We start from the raw sequence: 25,862 nt of genomic DNA on the forward strand, positions 1-25,862 counted from the left end.
GGTTTCATTAGAGCCCTACAGATAGAGACAAAACTGAACCTTAATTTTGATTCCATTTCCTTTTGCATTTAAGCACAAAACAATCTGAAATAGAAACAAATCCTAAAAGCTTTTCCACTAGTAATCCATTTGCCTTCATGTGCCTGTGCACACGTGTCAGGCAGGGTTCTTTTAACATATACACAAGAAGTGACTGAAACATAGTATGGCATGGCTACACATTAGCATATAAAGATATGCATACACTATAGAGTTATGTATATGTCATGAATAAATATAAGGCAATCAGGCCTCCAATGATATAAATATAATAGATGCAACTGATGTAAAGAGAGGCAATGCCTAAATTCCTAAAATTATGCTTTCACAATGTATTGATCTGAAGAAAAAATATGAGGTCAGTAATCAGCTGGTTTGCAAGGCCAAGGGGTGGGGAGTATCCCAAGTCAGCCCAAGAGTCAAAAGAAATGTGTGTTAACTGACAATATAAACCCAAGCATTTTATCAACATGCTTTGAGTGCTGTAAGCCTGCTGGCTTGAATTTTAGGACAGTTCATCAGTTTCAGAAATTCTTGGTTCTACCTAAAATAAAGAGGGATGGAATTTGAACCTAAAGTTTCAGAGTGACTGGTAACTGTTGAGATGAGATCACACTCAAATGGTCTTTTTAAATTGATCCCTGCAACTGTGCATCCCATATTAAGGACTGCAAATAAGTGCAAGTTTTAGAATACCTGAAGTCTTACTTGCCTTAGAAATTAATGTGGGGGGGAAAAAAAAAGCAATAAATAAAATTATTAATGCCATCATGTTACATACAGCCACATTTATTAGTTCACTTCCAATTACACAAAGAGAAAGCTGAAGCCATACACAAAGTGCTGCTTGAAAATAAAGACAGACTACTGTTTTCTCCAACAGTTTTATTTCAAAAAGTACACAAGTCTGTCATGGAACTACAGCATTTTTCAATTTTGGATCTTGTTTTTACAAATTCACTCACAATACTTGTATTTTAAAATACCACTCCCCCCAAAAGTGTGAATATAAAACTTCATACTGAAATTCATATCAATATTCAAGTCCATGCTTTGTGTATGAGAAGTGTAACATAACATCGTAACATTTTGAATTCCAGGAAGTATTATTGCTCTGATTTCAGTTGAGCTGTGCTTCAATGCCAGAGGACCAATAACCAGAAGGTCCCACAAAGCACCTATCAAGTGTATAAAACAAGGTTTAAGTGACACAAGTAGCATTACATCTTTAGACTGGAACAAAGATCTAAAGTGACCCAGAATATACATCGTGAAGAACAAAACCAAAAGCTTACCATGGAAATCAGTAGCATACAATATTCAGCGTTACAGAAAAACTTGCAATTAAGAAGTCTTGTACTGTTAAGCAGGAGGCATATGTCTACTATGAATGTGACTATCAGAGTTGATGTATGCATTGGACATGTCTTTCAGAAGCCATGTTTTACCCCTCTAACGAGGCATTTCTGTGCACTACAGAGTTTTGGAAGAAGTATCATTTTTAGGTAAGGTAGTGTTGCACAAATATCTGTTTCATAAAGTTTATGGAAATGCTTGTAATGTATGGACAAGTGTTACATAACCTCTACAGTATTACAAGTCTAACACTTTATTCACTTTGTATCATGCTAAAACTGGGGGTTTCTTCTATATATATATATATTAGTCCTCAACAGGCAAGTTTACAGTCATGACATTAACTAGATAGAGGTTTCTTGAATTCACTTAAGAGTATTTACATAATGATACCACACACACACACACACACACTCACTTCCTTTGTTTTTTTTGAATGAGACATTAAAAATGCCACCTTCTAACTGGCATATCAGCTGCCGTTACTTCCTAAAAGAGCTCTGTTAGCAGTTATCTGTAAGATCGGACACCTCACGTGTTCAACCCGTTCATCTCTTACACAGCTAGAAACCATTGCTAAAATATAGTAGCTGCTTTTGAGAATCATAATCCAGTGTAAGTGAACAATCTACTGAGAAAAATAACTTTAAATAGCAGTATTGTGTTTTTGGAGTAATGTTGTTTCCACTCAAAAAGGCATGTTGATTGCAACTTGAGATAAAGTTTACCCCAAGCCAAAGGTTCTTTATTTCAGATAAGGACTATGTCAGATTCCATTTCTTTCATTTTCCATGCAATTACATAAAGAGACAGACACTGTCAAGGCTGCTAAGCCTAACAGCTAGGCTCTAAGGGCACATCACACTACTGTTCTGTTCTGTCCATTTATTATTTTGTACAAGCTGACAGAGCATTAAGTATGTGTAAACTCTGCTCTGTATGATTTAATGTGGTCTCCATTCTAGTGTGTCCAAGGGCTTACCTGATTGTAAGTACAGGGTCTCAGGCCAAATAAAATAAACAAAAGCAAAGAAACAAAATCCAAACCCCACATCTAATCTCACGTACATCCACAGATGGCCAACAACCAAACTCAGTAGGTTTGTTGCCTGGTTGCTTAGGCTTATAGGTATCTCTCGGTCTGTGATTCAGTTCAGTTTTATACTCAACTTGTATTTGTAACAACTATACCCTTTCAATTAAGGAAGGCCTTAGTCTCAAGGCAAACAATCAGTGTAGGATTAAAATATTGGAAGTCTCTTCTATCACAATAATTGGATGCAAGAAGAGGTCTCCTCATCCATTGTTCTTCATAAGCATAATGTTTGGCACAGGTAATAAACCAAATATTTACCACACAAGTTGATCGTGCATCTCATTAGTACAAACAGCTGGACTGTTTTCAGGAACAATTAAGATCATAATCAGCAATTGAAGGATTAACTGACATTTTGAAATACAGAGAGAGACACTGAAGTCACATCCAAAAATAGGCATGAAGAGGTATTAATAGTACATAAGAGTCAAGAAATCAGATCACAGTGTCATGTTACAAGAAGTGTACCATCATCTAAGCACCTGTTCAAACAGTAAGTTTAGGCACCAGAAATTTCATAAAAACTGAAGTTACAATCAGGCAAAGTTTATTAAACAAGGCACACATGAAAGATTAGAAAAGTTTCACCTCTATCAGTATCAGTTTACAATCTAAAAAAGTCCCAAATGTGTAAAACTGTAGGTCTAGAATTGTTCAGAGCCATTCAAGTTTCTAACTTCAGTATGAAGGGTATGTTCTTTACATTAATAGTGCCAGCCAAAAATTGTGCACCTAACTACAGATAGGACAAACATTTAGTAGAAAGCCAAAGGATTTAATCACAGAGCTAGAAGCAGCTACAGAAAAGCAGACACTAAACCTAGAAGTTTGGGAAAATGTTCTCTCTCAGGCTGCTGCTACGTACAAGTACTCCTAACATCTTTCAGTAGGTTATTCAGGGATTTCATTCATCAACATATGCCTTTAGATTTTTAAAAAATACCTTGAGGTTTAATATTTACAGCTAGAGTAAGCTGAAGGGACTCCTCCACTCCTGCCACCCAGCACAGGATGAAGACAGTAGAAAACAGGAAGGAAAGAAGAAGAATATCCACAGGGATTTAAACTGCACTAAGCTTTATACCCAGCTTTGCACAGGTATATTAATGTCAGTGATCAGATGCTATCAGAAGTCCTTAAACCTGTGTGAAAGCAGGATAAGGAATTGTCCTGTTCCTCCTGTAATGCTCCAAGTGTACAAAACTGGGAAGAAGGGGTTAAGTCTTGAAACACAAGACATACATCACCAGTTCTGCATAACTATTTCCTCTCAGGTTCTGGCTGCATGAAACTTTTGCTCTTAAATGTCTGGTCATAACACTTAGGGCTGTTGAAGAAGTGAGGAGAAAAGAGCTTTAAACTCCTTGAAAATTCATACAGAAAGATATTAGCATCTTCAAAAAAAAGGTAAACTACTGCTAACATGTAGATGGGAAAAGATGTTTCCTCAATGATGTTAGAGCAAGAAGACAGATGTCAAAACCCAGTTACTTAACAGCTTTATTTAAAACCCCATAGAGCTTCTATGTAATTGGTTTGGAAAAACATAAAGAGCCCTGCTTTTGAGTCTAAATGGGCTTTGGAAAATGCAAGGTGCAATTAACTCAAGACCTGTATAAAGACATCTATTCATTCTTACTGTGACAGTAAGTGTTAAACTATGGATTTTAAAGTTTTGACACCACTACCAGTGACCTGATAGGACCTGCTGTATCAGGTAAGAATTAAGGGATCTGACATAACTAGAACCATTCATTACAGAAAAAGTCACATTTCAAAGAGCTTGCAAGGTCTCCTGTCACATTGCTACTCACTGCAATTTTAAATTCAGAACAGAGTCATTAAATCAGTTGAACCAATCCCATAACTGGTAGCCCCTGAAATAAGAGCTCAAGAAGTGCTCCAAACATATTAGCAGGTTAAAGAACTGCATAAATCCTCAGTTTGAACAGAATTCAAAGTCATGCTCAGAATTTCAGCCCCCCTGCTACTACATCAGACAATGGCCAAGTTCAAATGTTTCTGTTATTCCAAAACTGAGGATAAAGTTTCAGGAACTCTGAGAAGCTTCACGGTCTACCTATAAAATGCTTTTGTTACTTCTCACTCGCTTCACTGTTACATTCTCAGAACTGCACATCAGCTGACAGTGTCTTTTCAGCAACCTACCCAAGGTCCCAATACCTTCAGTGTCCGATAGTAACGTAGGAACTTCCAACGCTTTTAGCCAACAGTTCAACTGTTATATAATAGCAAGTTTAAAATCAAAAAGGAGAATTGGTGGCTTTTCAAACTAACTTGTTCGTTTGCTTCAAGGAAAAAAAACCTGCATGCCATTGTTTAAATGAGGGATGGAACATGGTAGTTCTAATACTTACAATGAACACATTAAAAACAGCATTTAAATTAGTATTTTATACTATGGACCCATCTTTGCTTTGTGCTGGAATCATCACAGGAACAGCTCCCATTCTACTTAAATTAGGTGCAGCTACCTTTGAAGGTGCAAAGGCTGGGTTTTGACCAGGAGAACGTTCAAAGTCTTCGCTTGGAACTTGGCTGTATGGAGTTTTGGTATATCCTTCCATATTTGAGGGAGACATTGAACCCAGAGAAGAGCGGTTGCTGCCTATGTAGCTGCGGGCTGTTGAACAGCGACTTTTTGGAGGTGGAACATCTTCTCTGAAACACAGAAACAAAACAGTTGTAGAAAAAAAAGTTCAGTTCCCATTACTAAGTGCAAGTTTACACAATTCATTTTCAGTTTGTTTCTTCTTGTTCTGACACAACACCCAAAAGAGGCTCACATGTTACTTAGTTAAGTTAAAAACTAACAAAACACACAAACACACCCACCCACCACCAAACAAACTAACAACAAAACTACCAACACAGAAACACCCCACAATTCAAGTATTCAGTGCCGTTAAAGTATTTACTGAAATTGGGCAGACTACCTACATCATACCCAAAACAAAGCTCTCCGGTGAGCTGTTAGCACACTAACAAGCCTTCCAGATTACAACAGAAATCTCAGCTGTTAAGTATCTCACTTGCAGAACTACACATTTAAAAGCTAATCTTCAAATAATACTGCTCAGAAACTAGACCTGTCGTTACCTGATATCATGATGTACTTCCTTCTCGTATTTCTTCTCTCTGTGTTTTTTACAGCAACAGAAGACAAGAAAAGCCAGTACAGAAAGACCCAGTAGAGTTCCTATAATAGCTCCAGCAATTATACCAGCTGTATTTATAGCTAGAATAGATAAATAACAATACTATTTGTTAAGTGACAAATTTATATGACCAACTTGTTTTCTCTTAACATTAAAAACAGCATTTCCACACAATCCAAGTTAATAGCATATCACTGAATCACAAAGGGCATGCTTTGATCACATGCATTTAAAACAACAAGAGTAACAGCTTTCTGCTTAAAAAGCAACATTTTGAGAAGTACAGACTTGAAGTGGCAGCCATCAGCTACTCAACAAGGTTGGGGTTTTTAACCCAACAGTTTCTTCTTTTAACAGAGAAGAAACCATTACTTGTTTTAATACACAAATGACTATGAGACCATTATACAGCAAACACTTACGAGGGGTGACATTCAGCTCAACAGAACATTCATCCGTGCCAACTCTGTTTGAGGCAACACAGTGGTATGTGCCAGAATACTCTTTAGAGGCATTTTTCAAGAGAAGTTCACCTGTATTTTTATCTGCAAAACAAAAGACAGAAGTTTACCATTTTCCATCGTTTGATTCCATATTCAATACTACAGAATTATTAATCCAGCACATAGACGAAATCTTAATGCAAAAATGTCCCACTAAGCATATCAAAAACCTCCCCAAGTCTATCATGCTGTAAGACTGCTATTATTTCTAAAAGACTCCAAATTCATTCCACAGCATTTGACTTTAACACTAATCCTACAGGCTAACTGGTCTGTCAATGGAAAGGAACTGATGCTTACAATGTCCAATTCTCATCCTAACACAGAATTCTATAATTTAGTAACAGACCAGCTCTAAGTAGATTCCTGAACTGCTTCATCTTCAAGGAACCCCCACCATTTTAAGATTGAAGGCTTTCACAATTACCAAGAAGATCAAAAAGAGCTGGTATTTAGCATTAATCTTAAAAAAAAAATAATAATCCAGAGTAACTTTCACAAAACCAGAAATTAGCAGAAATTAACCTTCTATACTGAAGGACTCATAACAAAAATCAACCATCACCACCGCAATAATTTGGAATCCATCAGTTAAAATTCCCAATATGTAACTTTCTTTTATGTCAGCTCTTGTAAGGAGAGCATAAGATTTCTCTGTTACTCTTGGCAATTTTTCTTCTAAAGACGTGTACCCTTTTTTAAGCAAGAAGCTCTGTCACTTGATTATGAAGAGCTCAGTTTGACCTCTAACAAAATTCAGGCTTTCATCTTCACTTCCCTGAATGCAGCTAGCCTAGACTCTGTTCTGTCTCTTTCCTACTGTCCACTTGAGCACCAAAGAAGCCAACATCAGCAAGCAAGAGAACACACTCAGGAACAGGTGAGCATGATTCTGCAGCCTAATGGTATGAATCTCAACTTCAACCTGGAAACATTTTCCAGTATGAATAAAAAACAAGAAAGCCCAGCTTGTTCCAAAGTCAGTTATTACCCAGTGAGAGGGTAATAAGCCACACTTATACTAATATTAAGCATGAAATGCTCACAAGTCAAGCTAAGGTAAAAATATGAATGCAGTCTTTCTTAAATATTTCAGAGTAATAAACAAAGTTTGACAGTACTCTGGGTGGAAGTGGTGGGAAGGTCCCGTGTGCCAGACACTCTGCTCCAGTCGTAAGACAAAAGCGGGGATCCTTCTTGTGATGTGCATTTCAAGGTCACGTCTTTTCCAATCTCCTGTGAGCCTTCAATGGAACATTTAGTTCTTGCTGGCTTCACTAATAAAGAAAGTATAACTTCATTAACACCAGTCACAATCAAAATGCCTGCGAGTTGTTTTCTGGTAGATTGGTCCGTTTTGCTAAAGACAGAGCTTGGGCAATAAACCATTCCTATGCATGGAAAGACTTTTTGAAATACAAGCAAGCTGTAGAATTTTTTTTAATCCTCGTTATTCCTTTCATCTCCCCGAACAGAATAATGTCCACCCCTCCCTCCCAAAGCCTCAGTAATGGATGCATCATCACAGATTCAGTACAACTTCGCCCAACTGAAGCTTTCATTTTAAGTGTCAAAGACAGGAATGAACACATTAACAACGTCACCAAAAATTCAAGAGCTTTATCTTACCAAGTACAGTCAACTGCATTTTTTGGCTTTGAACTCCAGGTGCCTTCTTCACTCTGCACTGGTATGTGCCAGTGTCTGCTGCCTTTAAATTCAGGATATCCAACGAGCCATCCCCAGCTCGCGGATCAGACTTAGTAAATTGCATCCGCCCATCCAGAGGAGGATAATAATTATCATAAATCCTGTCTACATCATACATAATTATCTATAATAAAAAAGAGATGCAATTCAGAAACACTCTTGCCATATAAATGTGCAAAATAATTTGATGTATTCAGATTCTTGACAGATTTTTTTCCCTACTGTTTTAAATAACCAAATATCTCCAACTTCAAAATACTACCCCACCATACACTTGCCCAAGTAGCAATGTCAACACTGACTACTACTTGAAATAAAGCTTTTCAAAATTGCCCTGATTTCCTTTTGTAAAACCTGTCTACTAAAAAGGGTAAGGCTTCCAAAGAAAAGGGTAGAGTTAAGAACCATATGAGTTAATATATTCAAAATTAAAACCTCATGAATCACTTATCAGTGAGGAAAGAAATGCAGGTACAAAAAAAATTTAGTTTGTTTTCTGGAACCAAAGCATATGTTAGAGTTCTTTAGCAGACAAGTTTATAGTGAGAAATTTCTTGACATTTAATCTGCTGCTTCCACTAAATTTTATATGACTGCAATTGAAGTAATTCAAAGTCATTTAAGAGCACAAGCATTCCAGCCTGACTAGATAGAAGTTCACAATGTCAGTAACAAAGCTGGTATATAGACTTACTCAAACAACTGAATTAACACTGTTCAAAAAAAAAAGGTCTCTACTTACTATTTGTTCCTTCTTTTGACTATCTGCTGGTATCAATACCCACTCAATATCTAGAGGACCTCGGTCTTCTTCTGAGGTTTCAAAAGTACATGGCAACGTAACTTTCTCTCCTTGTGCTGTTTCAAATGATTTTTCACCTGAAGTTATAACTAGGCTTCTTGATACACCTAGAGAAAAACATTTTTATGTTTTAAAGACACTTCATTGGCAGTTTTCTCCATACATCTTCTAGTTTATATTAGTATATGGTACAACAAACAGTTTCCCTCATCAAGTGTATAGACTCATACATCACAGTCAGGAAGTGGAAAGCTCCCTTTGCGTGGCATGGAAACAAGTTTAGCACTTGTAAATCCACTGTTTTGTACACTTTTCTGGGTACTAAGCTTTGATTTTCACAGTCATTTTATGTGCATAGGTTGCTGACCATCATAGCCAGACAGTCACACAAACATTACCACAGCCACCACAGAGGCAAGGCCATAATAAAAGATAAGATTCTTCTGGTGCATCTGTAGAATCATAGCCTCAGAGGAAATAGAATTAAAAATGATAAACAATGCACTCCTGCTTTAACTTGCTGTCATGGGTTGACTTGAATCTGCTGCTAATGGTAACTTCCATGCTGCTGTCATGTCAGCTCTCAAACAAAAGTGCTGGCTGAAGCAAAATATTACAGGGCTTGAAGCTCAGATTGTAACATGAGAGGCTTCCTTTTCCAGTTGCAGCTTTTGATTTCTGGTTTTGGGGTGTTGGGCTTTTCTGCTGGGCAGGCTGAGGGTCAGACTTGGGGGAGGTTGCTGGCTTCTGCTACTGCTTCTTCAATTTCTGCACTTTACTGGAACAGTCTAAAGTAATTGTGCATCACATCAGCTCATTAAACTCTATCTCAAGTCAGATGGTTTTTTTCTGTGCTACTTTCCCTGCTGTCTGTGTGAGGAGCAGGGGGGTTGTGAAAGCAGGCTGTGTTAACACAGGACAGTCCATTTTTGGAGTCAATGATGGGACTCAAAAGCAGCTGTCTTAACTGAGACAATCTGCCATGGCAGGAGACATAAGGGTTGAGATACAAAGTAGTGAGGTAATGAGAGGACACCGTTAAGGCTTGAGGCTCATTAAGAGTTTTATAAATGTTGTTGGTTTTTTTGGTTGGTTGGTTGGGTTTTTCTTCCCCTGTGGTGTGTCTGCTGTGTTAATGTATTTGCTTTCCAGGGGCAGCTGGGGCCAATGTGCTGGAGTCCTGTATGAGCTCACTGTAGTGATCAGTATCACCTCAGGGGAACAGCTTAGAGCTGTGCCCTTACTCTGCTGGTTACTGGCATGCCTGTTCAGAGCAATACAGGACTCTCAAGAACATCACTAAGAGATCTGCCCTGAGGCTGCATAATGAGTGGCAGGGTATGTGGGAGAGTATGGGCAAGCGCCTACAACAGTGGTCACCTCTGGTGGTTTGGAATTTCACCTCCAAACAAGTAAGTGCAAGACCCTAAGTCTGCTGTCAGCCTGGAAGTTCATGAAAGACAGCAATGACTATGATGTTTTGAGTCCTGACTCATGCCTATTGAGCCCTTCTCACCACTGTTCAGAGCACTCGGGGGCAAGAGGTCTCTGGACCTACAGACAGACCAATAAACATGGCAGCTACACCAAAGAACCAGCCTGTGACAGAATCAGCTGCTCCTGCACAAAAAAACCCAACCAAACAATAAAAGAAATACACAAGGACAGCAGTTTGTCTGGCAAAGGCTGAGGATGAATCAAGGTCATCACAGGAACAAGATAAAGAGCCAGCAGTGCTTGTTCAGTCTTTATCTGTGGCTCTGGAAGATGGCCAAGGACAAACGGTGGATGAAATGACTAGCAGACCCCAGCAATGTGAGGGAAGTCTCTCTCCATCTACACAGGCCTGCATTTCAGATGTGAAAGAACAGTCACAGAAGATTGAGTGAACCCAAGAGAATGGTCCTGTTCCCCACCTGCAAGGTCCTGTGTTTAGGCTTCCCTCTCCAAGGCAGAGAATCTGGGAGGTACACACCACAGCATACCCTGTGGTTTTACTTGCATGACCATGGGAAGGACATGAGGAAGTTGGATGGAAAACCCACTTCAGCTGCATGAGTATGTGAATTACAATGAAATTCCCCACCAAAGAATGCTGCATCGGTTTCCAGTGGAAAATCACCCAAAAAGGAGCAGCCACGACACAAGTGATTCCAGTCAGAATTAGAGAGGCCCTGCCTCCAACCAGATGGAGGAGAGGGACAGCTGGGTTTATTGGACTATATGGAACCAGTCACTTTGCAAGTTGAACCCACAAGAATACAAAGCTTTAGCAGATACAGGTGCACACTGCATTATGATGCCATCAAACTACAACAGGTGGAATCCATCAGTACTTGCATAAACAAAGACAGTAGTAATAGTGTGTAGGAATCCAGCATCTCTAGGAATGAGTAGATCAGAGTACATTCATGTTTCCATAAAGCACAGTAACAAAGAACATAAATTTCTAATCTGCTTTTCAGTGACTTCCATATTCTTCTGTTCCTCTCTCATCCACTGCCTCATTAGGGAACTGTAATACAATATTCTCATCTCCAAATTCAATTTCTGCATTTTCATTTTACTACACTGAAGTGAGATGGGATGTGAAGTACAGTTTAGTGATCAATGATAAAATACATTATGATGTTACTTCCTTAAAAGCCTCAAATCTATACTTGGGAAATTAAAAGCTTTCATTCTGAAGTTGAAAGTCAATCACTGAAGCAGTAATTGTGCTCATCTCCAATAGCAGTTGCTTTGCCATTTGAAGTTCCACAACAGCAGATGACCACAGAATACACATTTGCCTCCCCTCCCTCTGAGGGGACATGCTGAGGATTTTCCAAAGCATTCAAAAATTCAAGTAAGAGGAGCACAACGACATTAGTCTCTTTATGATGGGTAGTGGGTTACAGAGTTCACACTTTGGAGGTGGCAGGACACATCTGTACTATGGAAGAAAAGTGTAAACCCTCCAATTCTTGGTTGATACACAAGCTGGACAGTTAAGTGTTATTGTGTTGATTTTGGGATGACTTTTCTGAAAACACTGAACTTAATGTTTTATTTTTCTCCCTCAGTATTTTATTTTTCTCCCTCTTCTGCAATTTCAAACAAATTGAAAAGCAAAGATAACAGCCCAGTGCAACCAGAAGACCCTGGTATTCCTTTGTTTTGACATAGCTAAGAAGCGTCACATTCTTCAGCTATCACTTGCCTCTCCATTGCCAGACAGCTCCATTTGATTACAGTCTCAACATGGATGTTACACAAATCATTTCTCATTCAAACAGCAGAGCACCGAGACAGAGACACTGGGAATACAGAAGAAAAATTCTGTTGAAAGCCAGAAGTACTACATTTCAGAGACACGCTCCTAGAAAACGAGGCTCCGATAGTCCTGCCTATCACACGGCAGCTGGCTTACACAAACAGCAACAGCTCAGTCTCAGCTTATACCACAGCAGTCCTTTCTATGATCCAAAACATGACACGACATAGTAAACAGAAGCCAAATAAAAGCAGAACCCAACAGCCTAAAGTGACTTGCCAGAAATTTATCCCACATAAAAGACTATTAACAAAACCTGAAACTTCTGAAGTCTGAGTAGTGTGCTCCTGCACATATGACTGCATGTAAACAGGTCAGTGGAAGGTGAAGCAGCTAAGGCTAGCTCTCAACAATCGCTCTTGCACATGAAGCTTGCAGCATGCATTATTAGCTTATAAGGAGAGGTACCCAAACTGGTCTGAGCCTTCTAAGTCTCAGAGATTTTTTTAGAAATATCAATTCTTTTCTTACTGCACATCTCCTAACACTTCATTTTTATTACACCAGTGCTCCACAGTCTTCCTTATGCTAAGAACACAAGTATACATATGAAGTTTAACAAAGCCAAGTGCCTTGCACTTGGGTCACAACCCTTGGCAATGCTACAAGCAGAGTGGCAGAAAAGTTGCCTGGCAGAAAAAGACCTGGAGGTGTTGGGCTGGAGCACGTCCAGAGAAGGCTGACAAAGATGGTGAGGAGTCTAGAGCACAAATCTTATGAGGAGTGGCTGAGGGAACTGAGATTATTTAATACAGAGTATTGGAGGCTTGAGGGGAAACCTCAATGCTCTCTACAACTACCTGGAAGGAGATTCAGGGTCCTCCTTGTCTGACTCTCATCCCTCAGGACTGAGCGCTCCACCAGAGTATGACTGCTGCAGCCCAGGCTGCCACCAATCTTGACATCACTGATAATCTCGCCTGCATTGGTGACCACCAGATCCCGTATCGCATTCCTTTAGGCAGGGCTGTCTGCTCTCTGTCTTAAGAAGTTATCCTTAATGCACTCCAGGAGCCTCCTGGATTACTTACACTGTGTTACTTTTCCAGCAGATCACAGAATCACCAAGGTTGGAAGAGACCTCAAAGATCATCAAGTCCAACCTGTCACCACAGACCTCATGACTAAACCATGGCACCAAGTGCCACGTCCAGTCCCCTCTTGAACACCCCCAGGGATGGTGACTCCACCACCTCCCTGGGCAGCCCATTCCAATGGTCAACAACTCTCTCAGTGAAGAACTTTCTCCTCACTTTGAGCCTAAACTTCCCCTGGCACAGCTTGAGACTGTGTCCTCTTCATGCTGGAGTGGTTGAAATCCCCCAATAGGATGAGAGCCTGGGAGCATGATGCCTCATGTAGCTGGAGTAAGAAGGCTTCATCAGTAGAATCCCCTTGATCACGAGGCCTGTAGTAGACACCACCACCAAGGTTCTCCTTATTGCCTTGGTCTCTAATTCCTACCCATAAGCTTTCGACTTGCTCTTGACTATTCTTTGGGGACACCTTTTCACAATATATCCATTTCTTAGCATGGAGAGCAACACCTCTTCCCCTCTCTCCATTTGTTTGCTATAAATCACCTGACTGGGATAAGAAAGCAGACAAAGTCTACTTCAGCAATTCCAGAAAGTCTCAGAAATCACAGACTGGTTATTCTGAGACACTGACATCCACTGGAAGGCAACAGAGTACGACACAATCTAGGAAGCTCCTGGAAGATTTCAGGGAAAACCAGATGATAAATGGGTCAACCAATCTGATACTTTCTTGGAACTGTTTTCAACAAAAAAGAACAAACTTGCTGCCTTGACTGGAGTGACCATAAAATAGTGTGCCTTTAAAATCCTGAGACGGCGAGGAAGGTAAATCTAGTACTGACCCTGCACTTCAGAAGGGTAGGCTGACTCATCCCATCAGGTAGAATTCTGTGGGACCCAGTTCTGAAAGACAAGAGAGCTCAAAAAAGCTGGCAGGTATTAAAGAACAATTGCTTCTAACCACACAAAAAGCTCCTGCTCCCTTCCCTCCCCTTGTACACTGGACAAGAAAAAGAGCAGAGAGTCTAGCAACCTTCCCCCACACCCCAACCCACAGCCCACCCAACGGCAAAGATGAACACCCCAAATCCAGAAACCAGAAGCAGCAACCAGAACAGGAAGCCTCTTATGTTACAACCTGAACTTCAAGTCCCACGGTACTTTGCTCCAGCCAGCACTTTCATTTTGAAGCTGGCATGATGGCAGCGTAGTACTGAATGTCATCAGCAGATTCAGCTCAACACATGACAACCTCCACTCAGGCAGATGTTCTGTGTCATCTTACTGCTAAAGCAGATTTCTGAAATAAGGTCCTGTAAAGCTGAGGGAGTCCAGTTTACACACTTAACAAGTAGGCAGTACACATGAAAGTAAGCACACACTAAAGAGTCCCTAGACAAGGGAGACTTCCTAGTGTTCAATGGCACAATCCAAGACAAACATAACTCTCCTTCATAGCCAAAATCCCCACAAGAAGCCATCATTTCAATTTTCGCCTGCTTCCTCTCTACACAAAACTTCAGTGTCCTCAACTGATACCAGAGGTCTCTGCAATGCAGGTTGCTTCTAATGAAGTAACTAGATTAAAAGATGCTTTTGCAAGAATAGTGTGACACAACTCACCATTTTCACATCTTTTACAGCATCCAGGAGACAAGTCACATAGGCTGATGGCCACAAGCTGCAGAGTTTCCTCAAGCTGTTTTGCCACCATTTAGTGTGACTGTACCACAAACTGAATCCTGGTTTTACCAGTGAGAGCTCCAAAGCCCAGAAATGCCTAGTTTCAGGTTTGGGTTCTCAGTTTCCAGCGTCTTACCTCCAACAGCAAAGCCTGATTATAGTCATAACCTTCAGGAACTTGGGCCTAAAACACTGAACAGCTTTGGTGCATCTAATTTTCTGCATGTCATAAACCCTACAACTTCTGGCAAGCATTATCATACTGCGAAGCATTCTGAAAACACTGTATCTCCTGTCCAGATAACATCTATCACAGATTAAGGCAGAGTTAACCCCTCTTCTGTTTCTATAGGAGTTATATCAGATGTCAGAAATTCAGGCTGAGTAACTTGGGGAGAAAGAGAGTGAAGATTGTATTCCAATTTTTCTAACAGGTCTAGTCATACTTATTTTCTCAACTGCACTGTTTATTCACAGGACACATGACATGGAACAACACAAAAAAAATACACATCAGCAGTAATCTTTAGCTTGGTAAGCATTAAAGGAATCTTTTTTAAAGCATAAAGGACAGAAGTTTAATAGAAGGATGAAACAAATTCATTGCCTTACATTTAGAAAGTAAATTTAGCAGATTTGGGGATTTCTGATGCAAGAATGAAACTCTAAAATTCTCTTTTATAGCCAAAGTACATAGATACTCTTATCAAGTCTTGCAGAACAGAATTCAAAATATGTATTGGATCAATATGCATCCTATTACTTTAGTCCTGCACCTAGTTACCAAAGAACACCTGACCTTTGCAGCAATCTCACCTGAGGTGTGAACAAGCAAGAGATGAAGGGAAGGAAGCTGCAAGCATCAGGCAATGAACTACCAAAAGCTAGATAATCATGCAACAGTGAATAAAATAAGGAAAAACAGTACAGCATTACTGCACCTATAGAGCAGGTTTGGTTTTAGTGTGTAATAATTCCAGAACTTGGCAAATAATTCAGATTTTTAGGATAATCTACTGCTGATAAAGGCAAACTACAAAGCATTTTCTAACAAAGAAAGTACTGTCCTGATAGAGCCAAAACAGTTAATGTTTAATATGCTCTGCAGACTACATTCTTCCCATGCTTCACACTTAACTGTGGTCATCATACAACACTATGATACATTATTTTGTGGTAAAGAACAGTAAGTAGTTAATAAGAAAGGGGGGGGGGGGGGGGGGCGGAGGAGAATGCAACACAAAACCATCACCCCATCCCCCCAAAAAGACAACCAACCAAAAAAAAACCCCACCACCCAAACCCCACACCATCTAAGTAAAACTACCAAGCACTTCCAAAACTACTGGCATTAACATACCACATAGCCCTCCACCTAAAATTCAAAACCAGCCCAATCCAGAAAGATTAGAGACAAAATAAAAACTTGCCTCTCTACACTAGCCTAAGTCCACCAGGCAGAACACTGATTCCCTGACCACAGAGATTTAACATTCAGGCAAAAGACACATCTGCATTTTATATCTCCAGGGACAGTGCTCCCTAAGCTAATCAGAGACACAGATCTTAGTGAAGCCCTTCTACTATGCAAGAAAGGAACAGTTTACAGGGTCAAAGTAAAGACAGCTCAGGAATAAAACCATTCACCTAGAAAATAAGGAATTTGGCTCCCAGTCTGTGCTTGGCACACTGTCTCCTCCTTCCTAGTCTGTTTAGCTCCAGACTAAATATAAAAATAGTTCAGGAAGCTAAATCTACAGAACATTTTCTGAGAAAATGGATTCAGTTTTATATAGCCATTGATTGTTAGTACAGGCAAGATTTTAATCTGTCTTTCACATTTCATGGGAAAAAACCCTGCATGCCAGGATAAGCCTGGCGAGGTTCTACTACCTGAAGAGTCAACTCTCTGGTTGCCAGGTCTGAAAACAGCAATCTTCTATTTCCAAACCTCAGTTCTCCTGAGCCTGGCAAGCATGGCTTTCCGGAGGTGTATTTACTGTTGTACTTAAAGTTGTACTTAAAGTACCCAGCGTGACATTGGCACTTGGTGCCATGGTCTAGTCATGAGGTCTGTGGTGACAGGTTGGACTCGATGATCTTTGAGGTCTCTTCCAACCTTAGTGATACTTCTTCAAATAATGGACATACTTTCTCCTTACATCTGCTTCCACAACGAAAGAGAATTTCACTTTCTACTGTTAGATCCCCAGACTCACAGAACAAACATGGTTTCAGCAACCACTGAAATCTGATTCGTTCCAAAAATTACAGTTCTGCAGATACTGTAAGCTTAGTGGCTAAACAGGTCAAAAAGACCTGTTCCAGTTCATAATGCCACAAACACCACCTTAAAGTGATCTGCTCTGAACGAAAGCCAAAGCTGAAGCACTCCTGCATTTGGTCTCGCCTGAAAACTCTGACAAAATACATGAATTCAACAATAACTACTGAGCTACCAAATATCTGCCAAAGTTCACCTGAATCCACAAACCCTTTGTCAAATCACACAGGAAAAACAAACCAAACAAACAGTAGGAAATAGGCTAAGCATAGTTCTTCAAAGACAGAAAGGGGGAAAACAAACAAACAAAAACCTCCCACAAAACCAAACCAATCATAACCATGTTTTCAGTCTGGATGCCTTCAGCATTAAGTGAATAACCATAATTCACATCATGTTTCATACCCATGCCCCAGTTTAAATTAGACTGCACAGTTAAGTTAGAAGGTACTCATCCTCCCAATTTAGTAAGAAAATTCTTAATTCTAAGACTCATATAAGCAGAAATACAAATAACTCCAATCCTGAACAAGCTTTAATTCCAAACTACAATCCACTGAGTTCAAGCAAAATAGTTATGCAACTAAAAAAAAACTAAAAACAACAGGCTAAAGCTTTATTGGCCTTTTACTTTATTTCCTCAACAATTTTCACTTCTTCCCTGACATGCCCTTTGCCTTTACATTCTATCCAACATCCCTTCCCTTTTACAACCACCCTTGTGCTCCTTATTCTTGAAGCTTGTTTGTTGCTACACCCAAAGTCACCATCCGAGTATCCTAGCAACGGAAGCAGTTGATGACCTTACTCAAGAGGGGCATGCCTATCAAGTGGAGAGAAGGAACATTTGTATCTCATTGCCAAAGAAAAGGCTATGCTCTTGGGGGAGGACAACACAAAGAAGTAGGAGACAGTACAACAAATACTGAGATTAATCTTCATTTTAAGCACAGGAATACTGTTCAGACCAACATCTACAGAAGCTCACTAAGAGTTCTGAGTTCTAATGCTTAGTCACATATAAATGACCCAGCATCACCTAATTCAACCTGCATTATCAAGGAAATGACAATTATTTGCCAAGGTCCTGCCATCCTCGGGTTTGATCCCATTATCTCCCTTTAGGCCACTGTAACACTTTAAAAAGGCAGAAACCCAGAGCAAAGAGTGGACAAAAAGAACAAAGACTTTGCTGAAAACTGACATTGCACAGAAAGTTTTGCTTTTTCTCTTGTGGTAGGCTTCTCCAAACTCCCATCCTCCAAGCACAAGGTCCATCACAGAAGCACAAAGCCAGGGGGGAAAAAAACAAAACACAACAAAACAAAACAAACAAATCTCCAGGAGAGATTTCTTCTTTTGTTTCAGCTGGACTGATGCAGGTGCACAGTGCTTCTCAGACACAAGGGAGGGAAGATGGTACCAAACACCATCACTTAAAGTAGCAACCTTGATGGATACATGAAGTTAGAATAGAATAGAATAGAATAGAATAGAATAGAATAGAATAGAATAGACCAGGAAGAGACCTTCAAGATCATCGTGTCCAACCTATCATCCAACACCACCCAACCAACTAAACCATGCAACCAAGCACCCTATCAAGTCTCCTCCTGATCACCTCCAGTGATAGTGACTCCACCACCTCCCCAGGCAGCCCATTCCAATGGGAAATCACTCTCTCTGTGTAAAACTTCCTCCTAACCTCCAGCCTAAACCTCCCCTGGTGCAGCTTGAGACTGTGTCCTCTTGTTCTGGTACTGGTTGCCTGGGAGAAGAGACCAACCTCTGCCTGTCTACAACCCCCCTTCTGGTAATTGTAGAGAGCAATAAGGTTACCCCTGAGTCTCCTCTTCTCCAGGCTAAGCAACCCCAGCTCCCTCAGTCTCAACACCAGATTTCACCACATCACATCCGTAAGATAGGTGTAGTGTGAAACTGCACCTTCAGACTGCACTTAACAGCCATTAAGGAACCACCTAGAAGTAGTATTAAGAAGTGTAAAATTAAATGAGGGCAAACCATCACAAATGCTTTTTTCACCCAAAGGGGGAGGAAAAAAAAGGGAACTGAAATCCTGACAACTTAGTTCACAAAAAAGCCTGACTGTCCTCTACCAGTTCTACATGAACTGCATGGGTTGCTTTTGCTTTCAGTCCTGTAAGTCACTTTCTTTCCCCATTACAAACTGATATTGAAAGCTTATGTGCCCACTAAACAATCAAAACACATGAATCCATTTTTTTCCCCCGTCAATTTGATGTAATTTAAAAGGAAACTGAACCAAACAGCTCTTTTGCAGTTGTAATGTGTTAGGCACATCTGTCAGTCAATGCATCAGAGAGTTAAGTGCAATCAAACACTTAACTGAGCAGACATTATTTTCAGTTGAGTAAAGGGGTATTGGCTCTTTTGAGCTACTGAAAATTATGTCATTCATTAGTACAGGCTTGGTTGTGTGGCATGTTTTTTTGTTGTTTGTTTTGTTGTTGCTGCTTTTAAAAATAAAACATGAAGCATCATAATGAGAAAAAGACGTGGATGTCCACCCACCTTTCATCCCCACCATTCAAGAAACAGAAAGGAATAAGCTCCATAACCCACTCTAAATAACCACAAAGTCGACTAGTCATTTAAAAACCTAGAGAGATTTGAAATATACACATATTTTCATATGCCTTAAAAAAAAACATGTGATGAAACACTTCTTGTAGCTTATGCTGTAATACATCTAAAAGGAAGACCAGAAAATGCAAGATCAGTGAACATGAAATTTCAGTTCCCTGTATACAAGTTAAAACAGTTGTAAATTTATGAAACTCCTTTAACAGTAAAGGACATCACAGCATTGGTGAATGGCTCCAGCCAACAACCAGTCTTGCTCCTCTATTGCATCAGAAATGTTGAATATATGATTCACTCAGGCAAAAACAATGACAACAAAAAAAAACCCCAGGACACACCAAACACACGCATTTGAGGTTCCAGTTGACTCTTCTGTTACAACTCAGACTCATCTCACCGAGTTAGCTCAGGAAAAGGAACAGTCAGAAAACAGACTTTACAAAAATTTAGTATTCTTCTGACTTTGAAACTTTGAGCTGGCTTGCCATGGAGCTAGATGAATGTCAGGTACAACATCAAATGCAGTGTAAAAATAACCTTTGAGATAACATCTACCATTCAACTGATTGCTTGATTTAGCGATGTAGTTAGACTTCCCAGCTAAGCTCCCTCCAGGCCCAAGTTATACAGATATTTCTGTCCTATGGGAGAACACTGATGAAGCAGAAAGGGTTTTCCTCCTAATGGTCTTCTGCCATCCTTCCTGTCATTCATTCCTGCCCTGTACCAGAACAACTTGTTAGCAAAACTGTGTCTTGTTTCAAACAATACTATGAAAGCCTTAAGCAGCTTCAACTCAAACCTATTCACCCACCCAATCAAAACAGTTGCACAGCAAAGGAAATGACCAGCAAGGATGCAAGGGCTGCTTGTGTTCAATCTGCTACTGAAAGAGGTTTTTACAGAACTAGTTTCACTGCCACTTAGTAGCACGGCTAACAGGCTGACGCCGCTCTTCTCATAACCATCCCTGAAAGATGCAAAGTAGTAAAAAGTAGAATTCTCTAACAAATAAATTATAAATGAATAGCAACTGAATTCATGTTATATGTGGGGAGAGAAGAGGCACATATTCTTGCAAGCCACACAGTTGTTGAAATTCATCCTTATTGATAGCTACACAAAGCATTTGAAAGCTCCATGAAAAGAACCATAAGTTGCAACAAGATTAAAAAGAGAGCCCTTGCCATCAAAGCCTTATGAATGCATGCAAGTAACAAATTAGGAAGTATGACAAAACAATACTGGCCCCAAAACCAAACTCCCTAGTCTGTACAGATCTCTGTAGGCACTGTGGCAAATGAGTTTTACACAGCTCTGATACTAAGACATATTTGAGGATATTTATCAAGAATTTCTCAAAGCATGAATGAAATCAGTAGCAAAGCATATAAGGACTCATATGAAAATGCATTTTTTGTAAAGCAGCAATGGAAGCTAACACCAATCATTTAGAGTGGAAGTTTTATATCTACGTTAAGTGGATTTGGCTTGGGAAGGGGCTGCGACAAGCACTGGACGTGAAAACACACAAGCAGCTGAAATTTGATGCAACACAGGGGAAGCCAGCAAGCACGGAAGCCAGATGGAGTCACAGGAGACCAAAGTGACAAGCTACAATAATCTCTGCAACAGCATTCTGAATCATAAAAAACCAATCTTTTTTTATCAGAAAGTAAAGGTGAGATTACAAATTCAAACCATGCTCGATGTCACAGCAGTAACTAGCTCCTGAAGTCATCTCTGGTTAAAGTTTTCCATATTTCTTGATGTACTAAGATCTAGGAAAGCTAGGAAAGGAGTCTTGAACTTCAGATTACTTTTCATGTCAACAAACACTTAGGAAGAACTTCAGTCCAGCAACTTGTCACAATTATTCCACAATGGATGAAGCATACCCAGGTTTAGCAGTTAAGTTAAGAAACTGGGATAGGAATGATAATTTAACTCCTGTGATAGTCAAATTTCTCCTAATTTAAAGCTTCCGCAAGATCAGGTTGCATGCATAAAAACATGAACAGGCTTAAGTTCCTTATTATATGTATTTGACACAGTGTACTACCCAGCAAATGCTGGCTTACCTCATCTGCATTAAGCTCTGCTCATGCATGCATGTTACTGGAAATACTTTTGCATGTTTAAAGATGGGGCACTAACCACAGACCTTTGTCAAAGCTTACCTGAACTTCATTTAGAAGTTCAATATTCTATTAATAAACCATCACACAATGCAGAATTCCAGCGTAGTACAAAATTACCTACTACTATTGTAAAAAAAATGAGCATCCAAAACACAACCAACCATCAGAAGAGCAGCAATAAGAAATACTGACTAGTTATGTACCTTACAACTCTACTCAAAACCCTTATTCTCGGTTTCAGCACTTAAAGAGCACAGCATCACTATTTTGTACAAAAGATCTTCTGAAGGCTAAATAGATTACCTCACATGCAATGTTGATTAACAAACAAGATCACAGGTTAGCTACCTACATTTATTCTCAGTCTTCTAAAACCATAAACAAACTTGGATTCCCTCCAAATGCAATGTGATTGTTTCCTAAATGCTGTATAGCCAGGAAGAGGTCACCAATACCTACACAGTCCCTCTGATCACAGCATCACAGAAATTCTGACCAGGTGAGTCCACATCTGGAATAGCGTCCAGTTCTGGGCCCCTCAGTTCAAGGAGGACATGGAACTGCTTGAAAGAGTCCAGTGCAGAGCCACAAAAATTATTAAGGGAGTTGAACATCTTCCTTATGAGTGAGCTGGGTCTCTAGCTTGGTGAAGAGGAGAGTGAGGGGTGACCTCATTGATGTTTGTAAATATGTAAAGGGTGAGTGCCAAGAGGATGGAGTCAAGGCCTTCTTGGTGATGCCAAATGACAAAACGAGCAGCAACGGGTGGAAGTTGAGGCATAGGAAGTTCCATGTAAACATGAGGAAACGTTTTTTCTCTGTGTGGGTGACAGAACACTGGAACGGGCTGCCCAGTGGGTTGTGGAGTCTTCTTCTCTGGAGATATTAAAAACCCACTTGGATGCATTCCTGTGTGATCTGCTCTAGGTGCTCTTTCTCTGGTGGGGGGGTTGGACTAGGTGATCTTTCAATATCCCTTCCAACCCCTAACATTCTGTGTAATACCAAGGTGCTCAGTAGAATTTATTCATTACTAATTACAAACAGCAGAGAAGAACTGTTCTCCTCTGCTACCCTGAAATGCTCAAAGATGAACTCTTCCCTTCCTGCAAGCGAAAGGGAAGTTCCCAATTCAGTTATTTATGACTGTGAAATTGACCTTAAAAGAGGGATTAAACCCCTGAGCAGAGTTCACAGACTGCTTAAATCCAAACACTCTCCCATTTCAACATGTAATGGCATAGCCACATTGCCTGCTGAAGGTGTATTTGCACAGTCAAAACAAGCCTCCTTAGTTATACAGAATCAGTTATTTGGAATTCTCTGCTTTTAATGATAGTGAAATGAAAAGTTATGCTTACAGGAGGGAAAACAAAAACCAAACCAAACAAACAAAACCCAACCAAAACCAACAATCAACCAAACAACAAAAAAAAAGGGCTGTGAAAGTAGCACATAGTGCAAGCCTTAAAATAACATAAGTTATTCCAGTACCACAAACCCAAGTAAAGACTTCAGCACCTAGACAATTCTCCACTGTCAACAGCTTTCACTCAACAGCACAAAAATTGGCTTCCTCTACATTTGGTCCATATGGAGAACAGCATCTTATTGACACCCATTCCCTCAGTGAAGGAAGTAATGTCTGAGACACAGAAATATTAATCTAATGGGAAGAAAAAACCAAACAAGCTCCGAGGATGTATCAAGTCCTATGATACATAGATTATTAAATTATTTCCTTCAGAAGACTGTTAAAAGTTTGTGTCTTTCAGGGTACAATCACCCAAATAACCACACAAATGGCATCACTAATCAAAACACAAACATATTACTCTCTTGACTACGTGATCCAACTCCACAGTGAAGTCTGAAAATACCTCCACACTTCAGCTAAAACACAAAATTTTGTTCTGGCTTTACATTTTCTCATACTTATTCTGAGCTTTATAGCATCATAGCCTTTGCTATCCTAGCAGTGCTATGCATTTGCAGTATATGTAGATATAATTCCACTCACAACACCCTTTTTTTGCAGCTTTAGTCACAAAGAGCATTTAAATATAAATCTTAACCGCTCACCTTGTCAACTAAATACTAGCAACTCAAAGATCTTACACAGCATATGTGTTGTTTCTAACTCTGCTCAGGGAAACAGTTAATGCAGAACGACTGATATCCTTTCATGCAGGAGATGAGACTTCATCATCCCATCAGAGAGACAAAATTTTGATCCCATGACTAATTTCCCAAAACAGCAGTGACATAAAGGCAGTAACATTTCGACAGGAAACAAAAAATGGCCTCTTGACACCACTGATACACATTTTACTGTGAACCTACACAGGTGTTCTTCCATCTTTTGTATTTTCACATGTGCTTGGGTCAACTTTAGTGGAAACTTACTTTTATTACTTTTTTTTAAAGTGTAGGGTACATTAACACGACACTCCAATTGAGTTCATTACAGGAATCTCACAACACCTAGGGTTCAAAACGAAAAACATTTGCCTACTTTTCAGCAGCCTAGGCACGTTTGGTTTGGTTGTGACTTTTGGGTCTTTTTGTTTGTTTGAGCATATCTACTTTTTGTTTTCTCTCAGCAAGAAAAACAAACTACTTTCAGATCCATCTCATTCAACTCCCTTCTCCCCCACTCTCAAATTCTCTCATGTTTTCTCCAGAGTTCCATCATGGCCATCGAGCTGGGACAACTGGGCTGTAAGGGCTCCTTTGGAAGCCATCCAGCCCCTTCCACCCTCTCAGAACAGAGCTAACCCTGAACTTTATTCCAGAGATCTCATACACACAGGGCAGGAGTTAGGGGCTTAAATCCGTTGGTTGGTTGGTTGGTTTGGTGTGTTTGGGGCGGGGAGTGGGGTTGGGTGTTGGGTGTTTTGTTGTTTTTTTGTGTGTTGTTTGTTTGGTTGAGGGTTTTTTTGTTGTTGTTCTTTTGGTTTTGGGGGCTTTTATTCACTTTGGTGCTCACTAGTGGCGCTCACTTGGCCACACGCCCGCAGGAGCCGCTCCGGCCGCCGTCCCGCTGTCCCTACCCAGTCGCGCACGCCGCCACACGCTCGCCCTGGCGCACCCGGAGGCAGGACGCCAGTAGCCAGCCACACCGGGCGACTACCACGGCACGGTACCACCGCCGGGGGCGCCGCAGAAAGCCCGTCGCGCACAGACCCGGCCGCCGCCTGAGGAAAAAGGCTTGCCACGGGAGACACATGGAGCCCACAGTTGGCGGGGTGGCCCCCCACTACACCGATGGCTGCCAGGAGGGAGGCAAACAGAGACGGGTGGGGAGAAAAGAGGCAAACCGCGGCAGCGGCGCCGGCCGCTCCGCCGGCGGGTGGCGAACAAAGCCCCGCTCGGCCCCATAGTGCGCCCCTGCCGCCAACGCCCGCCCGGGCACAGCACCTCAGGCGCCGATGCCCCGTTGCATCCACAGTCTCACCCGAATGAGGGACTGGAAAAGACAGAGCCCCTCCCGCCACCCAGCCACCTTTACCCCACACACACACGCAGAGGCGGCCGCACGGGCAGACGTGCTGAGAGGTGCTTAGAGGCGCGACGGGGCAGGCACCTCCTTGGTCATATGAGAAGCCAAGAGAGCTGCAGCTCCCCACCGCCAACCCTCGCCGTCCTTTCTCCCAACCCGACAGCGCCGCAACGCTCCCTTCCCTTCGGCTGGGCTCCCTTTTATCCACCTGCGCCCGGCACCCACCTGCGGAGCAAAGCAGCACAAAAGACGCTCCCAGCAGGAACAGCGGCGGCTCCATAGCGCGGCAGTGGCGGCAGGCAACCGGCACAAGCGACTCCGGCCCCACGACTCCCGGCGGGCAGCTCCCCACCCCGCGCGCACCGCCCAGCAGGTGAATCAGTCCAGCCCCGTCACTTCCGGCCGGCACCCGCCCCAGCCCCCACCCTCATGTCGCTCGGCGGCGCCCGCCCCTGGCAGCGGCACCTGCTACCAGCCCCTCCTCGCCCGGGGCCGGTACGGAGCCCCACGGCGCCGCCCTTGGTGCGGTAGCACGTGCCCACACACCTCAGCGAGGGGCAGCCCCCGCCCTCCGACGGGGTGGCCG

The 25,862-nt window shown here is 41.3% G+C and overlaps 1 protein-coding gene across 1 annotated transcript; it reads right to left on the minus strand.

The window, feature by feature from the left end:
* Positions 1-827: 827 nt before the first annotated feature.
* Positions 828-25,591, minus strand: CXADR (CXADR Ig-like cell adhesion molecule). The gene is made up of 7 exons (XM_009901883.2): positions 25,502-25,591; positions 8,626-8,792; positions 7,803-8,007; positions 7,295-7,450; positions 6,093-6,215; positions 5,612-5,750; positions 828-5,173 (listed from the first exon to the last, which is right to left on the minus strand). Exons 1-7 carry the CDS (start codon positions 25,554-25,556, stop codon positions 4,906-4,908), a joined length of 1,113 nt encoding a protein of 370 aa, XP_009900185.2. The 5' UTR covers positions 25,557-25,591; the 3' UTR covers positions 828-4,905.
* Between the last annotated feature and the right edge of the window lie 271 nt (positions 25,592-25,862).

Source organism: Dryobates pubescens, chromosome 12 (assembly GCF_014839835.1).
Source record: "Dryobates pubescens isolate bDryPub1 chromosome 12, bDryPub1.pri, whole genome shotgun sequence".
Classification (NCBI taxonomy): Eukaryota; Metazoa; Chordata; class Aves; order Piciformes; family Picidae; genus Dryobates; species Dryobates pubescens.